General features: G+C 58.7%; 1 protein-coding gene across 6 annotated transcripts in view; it reads left to right on the top strand.

Moving 5' to 3' along the window:
- The window catches only part of NFATC1 (nuclear factor of activated T cells 1), a 129,346-nt gene extending 124,988 nt beyond the window's left edge, over positions 1-4,358 (top strand). For 2 of the 6 annotated variants that reach the window (XM_017504539.2, XM_017504540.2), the window contains exon 10: positions 2,597-2,861. In XM_017504539.2, coding sequence (XP_017360028.1) covers positions 2,597-2,646 — 50 coding nt within the window. In that variant the 3' untranslated portion in view covers positions 2,647-2,861. Of the gene's footprint in view, positions 1-2,596 lie in introns of all 6 variants that reach the window. The other 4 variants (XM_017504543.2, XM_017504538.2, XM_037729925.1 and 1 more) reach the window with 2 other exon arrangements.
- The last annotated feature ends 692 nt before the right edge of the window (positions 4,359-5,050 follow it).

Genomic DNA, 5,050 nt, shown 5'->3' on the forward strand with positions numbered 1-5,050 from the left:
ACGCCACCCACCCCCGCCTCAGTACCCCCACACCCGCCTTATTATCCCCACACCGCCCCCACCTGCCTCAGTACCCCCACACCCGCCTTATTACCCTCACACCACACACACCCGCCTTTACTTCCTCTAGTGTCTCCTTCCTGTCCCTGTCCCCCTTCACGGCCCTCCATGGCTTCACTGTTTCCTCGTAGGCCCCTCTCTTCCCCTGTTTACTGTCTAGGCCTCTTTGGACCCCACAATCCTGTTCTGACAGGGGTTTTTCTTCTGGAGGTCCATTGGGCGGGGTGAATGAGGACCCGACCCCGGCACTCTCTGGCCATTGGGCCGCCTCCCTTCCACCACAGGTGGGACCTGTCCTGAGCTACACAAACCCGAACCCGCATTGAGGCAGCCTCCTGGGAAGGCGGCTCCTCCTCCTGGGAAGCGGCTCCTCCTACTGGGAAGCGGGCTCCTCCTCCTGGGAAGGTGCTCCTCCTCCTGTGAAGGGGGCTTCTCCTCCTGTGAAGGGGGCTCCTCCTCCTGGGAAGAGGGTCCTCCTCCTGGGAAGGGGGCTCCTCCTCCTCTTGGGAAGGCAGCTCCTCCTCCTGGGAAGAGGGTCCTCCTCCAGGGAAGCAGCTCCTCTTCCTGGGAAGGGGGCTCCTCCTCCTGGGAAGCGGCTCCTCCTCCTGGGAAGGTGCTCCTCCTCCTCCTGGGAAGGCGGCTCCTCCTCGTGGGAAGGGGGCTTCTCCTCCTGGGAAGGTGCTCCTCCTCCTGGGAAGGTGCTCCTCCTCCTCCTGGGAAGGCGGCTCCTCCTCCTGGGATGGTGCTCCTCCTTCTGGGAAGGGGGCTCCTCCTCCTCAGAAGTGGCTCCTCCTCCTGGGAAGGGGGCTCCTCCTCCTGGGAAGAGGGTCCTTCTCCTGGGAAGGGGGCTCCTCCTCCTCCTGGGAAGGTGGCTCCTCCTCCTGGGAAGAGGGTCCTCCTCCTGGGAAGCAGCTCCTCTTCCTGGGAAGCGGCTCCTCCTCCTGGGAAGGTGCTCCTCCTCCCGCCTCTTTGTTGACGTCTCTTTGCAGCAGGGCCGAACCCGTGCAGTGGGAAAGGAGTTAACTGGTCTCGAATTCTGGGCATCCACATCTCCTGGCACAGGCGCTGAGCACAGCAGGGCCTGGGGTTCGGGGGCGGCTGCACTCGGCAGCATGGAGGGCGCGAGGACCGGGAGGAAGCGGCAGCACGGGCGTTCGGGTGGGGACGTGCCGCCCACGCGGAAGAGAGCCCCCTCCTCTGCGCTGTGCCAGGTGTCACGGAACGTGCCTGTGGCGCAGGAGCCGCCCGTGCGCTCCGGGACAAGTCGGGTCCTGAACGCCGGTCCGGGGCAGCGTGCGAGCACCTGGGCCCTGTTATTCTTCATAGGAAGAGTCGCACAGAGGGCGGGAGCCAGGCTCCTTCTGGTGCCTTCCACACGGGGGGCGGGGCCCTCTGCGTCCTGTGGCTGACAGCCAGGATCAGCGCGGCCTCTGGGCGCTGCCTGGGGGAGCCCAGGTGTGCCTGTGTCTTCGCAGAGGCCGAGCTCCCCACCAGGCGGAGCCGGGGCCCTCCATGGGCGCGTGCGAGGGGGTGCTGCCAGCGGGGCCAGGCGCATGGGGCACCTTTGCCCGGGTGTCCCGACCCGCAGGGCCTGGCGAGGCGGCCTCGGGGGTGTGTGCAGCCAGGATTCCCCTGGAGCTCGGTGCCAGTGCGTCCTGTTATCGGTTCCCATGACACAATTCCTGGTTCTGCATCTGCCTTTTGTTATTGTTATTCTTAAAAATAGTCAGGGGGGTTGTTGAAAGGGAATCTGGGAAACGGAGCGGGTGATGAAATGCACACCCACTGATGGCTCCAGGAAGCCTCCCTGAGACAGGCCGGGGCCTTTGCAGAAACACATGGGGCTTATCTGGGCTGGGGGCACTCCAGCCAGGGCAGAGGGAAGCCCGGGCAGTTCCGTGACGTCAGCGCACCCCCCGCCAGAATCTGGGAGGGAGATGGGACCAGGCGTGGCGCTGGTGGCACATCCCTATCTCAGCGCCCATCAGGCGGCCGCGCGGGCGGTGGGTGGAGCAGGGATGTGTGCAGCTCACAGAGGCCCTAGCAGTGCTGCTCGTTTCCTCTCCATCTGCCAGTAGTCACAGGTGACGGGAATGTCACCGGCATGTGGGGGACTCGGGGACACCGCCCTCCGGAGGGAAATAAGCTCAGGAAAAGCCTGAGAGCGAGGCTCAGGCGACGCTGGTGCTGCCTCCACAGAGGTGCCGCTGTGGACCTGTGCGTGGCTCGATCCGTGGAGAGACGCCCACCACACCTTCCCAGCAACGCAGCTGGGACCAGGCCTGGCACCGTGCTGCCCATGAGGGTGGCCACTGTGGTGACCCCAGCTCTCTGCCAAGGCAGCCGGGCGCTGGCTCAGGACACTCACAGGCCAGGGCGGGACCAAGGAGGAAACACAGGTTCCTGGGGGGACGCCTTATCACAGGCGGTGAGCGTCACTGATGAGAGGCAGACTGGGGCATTTCTTTGGTATTTATAGATACTTGCTGGAGAGGCATGTTTCCCTAATACTTTCTCAATTTTTGTTTTCTTGCAGTAAATGAGATAATACGAAATGACCTCTCCGGCACGAGCACCCACTCATAGTTGCCACCTGGGAGCACTCAGTTCAGCGGGGTGTGCTGACTGCAGCAGACAAAGACTTGTGAATAAATACACTGAACACACACCTGGTACCACTGAGAACCTCCAATTGACTGAATGCTAGGAGCTGAAGATTAATACGTTCAAAGAAGTGGCTCTCCAGCAAGGAGGAAGGCCGCAAGGAAGGGAAGCCACCATCTCAGGACAACAGAGGGAGGTGGCTGGGCTGACACGGGAGACCTGCCACACAGGGCCGTCACGGGAACAGCCCACAGGCAGCCTGACCCCAAGCCCAGCCCTCTGGCACCCTGGGGTTCAATACTGGAAGTGCCTTATTTAACTAGAGTGTCAGGGCATCATGGAACTGAGCCTTGAATTTGCTACTGTGGGAGTATCTGTGGGAACAGAGACTGCAAACAGTTCACATGAGGCTTTATCCTTTGTGCACATGAAGACAGTGCTGGCGGGCTGCGGGAGGGCCTCGCACGCGTCTCCGACGTAGGGAACGTTTCCGGGGCCATGAAGTACGGTGTTGCTGGCTCATCCAGTGTGCTCTGGAATCTTCCAGTCTGTCATCTCAGCTCTTGGGTCGTGCGCTTCCCTCGCCGGCACCGTTAAGCCGTAGACTGTTCCCGGTCGCGTGCTGGCATCTTTGTTTTTAATCTGGCTTTGAACATAGCACAAGTAAGTTGAGTAGCACAACATGGGTTACTGGACAGACACAGAAGCCTGTGACAGGATGGGCCTGCGTCTGCATGTATGTACGTATCGCGGCATGTGCTTATGTACAAATGAACGGCGGAGATGATACGCCTCTCCCGGCCAGCGCTCCCGCATCAGCAGTCGCCGGTGTCCGCTCGGGAACGTGCGTCCGGCTCCAGGACCCCCGCTGCTCCTGATGGAGTCCAGTCCGTCGCCTCTAGCGGACGGCCACGTTTTCTCTTCTGGTGCGGTTCAGGGAGGACTTCAGAGAGCCAGGAGCTGGCACTCACAATAGCTGTAGGTTACCAGTTGGCAGAATGAGAAACTGATTGTAAATAACATGCAAAGCGAGTGCAGTGTGTTTGTCCAGTTATAAGGTTATTGTTTCACAGAAGCCTTACACTCTGCTTCATCTAGGAAAACCCAAACCAAAAGCAACGCTTTAACACACGGCCTGCGTGGCGTTTCCAGGCTAGTGACTGTGCACAGATGGGTTCGTGTAGGTTCTGCTACTGCATTTTGTACAATTAGCTGCTTATTATGTATGATTACTCGCCGTGATCTCTTGTTCCACATAACCAAAAAGCATGGTTTCTTCATTAAAACACGGCTGACCTGAACTGGTGCCTTAGGAATTAACGCCCCCTCATGGAACATGCCCGAACTGCACCTGCGGCTGGAGGTGACAGCGTGAAGTCACTGAGGCTCCTGCAGAAGGAACCCTCTGTAACGCGCGCCCCAGCACGACTGCTGCGCCTGTGTGTAACTCACAGGAAGAAACAGCCCGCAGGCCCTCCTGTGGGGCCGTGCGGAGCTGTGAGGACGTGCAGACGTGTGGCTGCGTGTACGTTCGCCCACAGCCGCAGGGTGCCCACTCTGCACCTGGCACCGTGGGACCTGCATGGAGCCTTTCTCCTTGACGGACTGTCATCGAGACGGAAGAGTTTGGTGTTTGTGTCAGCTGTCTTTGTAGTTAGGAAATGGATCCAATAAAGCCATATTTTTTTGCTGGACAGACTCAGTCTGCGAGTGATTCATGACGTGTGGAAGATTCCACTTTGTTCCTGAGTGTGCGTTCGTGTGTGTTTGTGTGCGCGTACTTGGACTGTCTGTAAGATGAGCCTCACATTGGGGAGGCTGTGCGGACCCAGCCACTCGCCCGTGGAAGGGCACCTTGCCCGGAGAGCTGTTCTCTTTCTTCTGTGTTTAGGTGAAAACTTGCCATAGAAGTTCGTGAGATGTGGAATAGTTCCCAGGCCCTCTGACCAGAGCACTTCAGAAACGTTCACCCGGGCAAGGTGGAGAAGGAATTCCTGCTTGTGCCAAATATTTTTGCTCCGAGAAATATCCTGGGTGAGGTTTTGGCCACACACAGTCACACGCCATTTGACAATCATCTGGCAGGGAATGCGTGTACAGAAACCACAGGCTCTCGTGGCTCTTCCACTTTTGAGCTGCTCTTCCGCTTTCCCCACCCAGGTTTCCTACTTCACATTCGGGTGGGAAAATATTATCTGGCCATTAGTCAAAGCATGAAGCTTGGAACTTTTACAGTAATTACTGTTCTTGTCTTTCAGAAACATTTTTCTTTTAGAACTTTATAAAATGCAAGAATTCTGATTTCTTTTGCTCCGAGCTGGACGGCCTGAGTTCAAGGACTGAGGAGGCCGTCACCACCTGAAGCAGCTCAAGGACTGAGGAGGCC

This window comes from Cebus imitator, unplaced genomic scaffold (assembly GCF_001604975.1).
Source record: "Cebus imitator isolate Cc_AM_T3 unplaced genomic scaffold, Cebus_imitator-1.0 Scaffold324, whole genome shotgun sequence".
NCBI lineage: Eukaryota > Metazoa > Chordata > Mammalia > Primates > Cebidae > Cebus > Cebus imitator.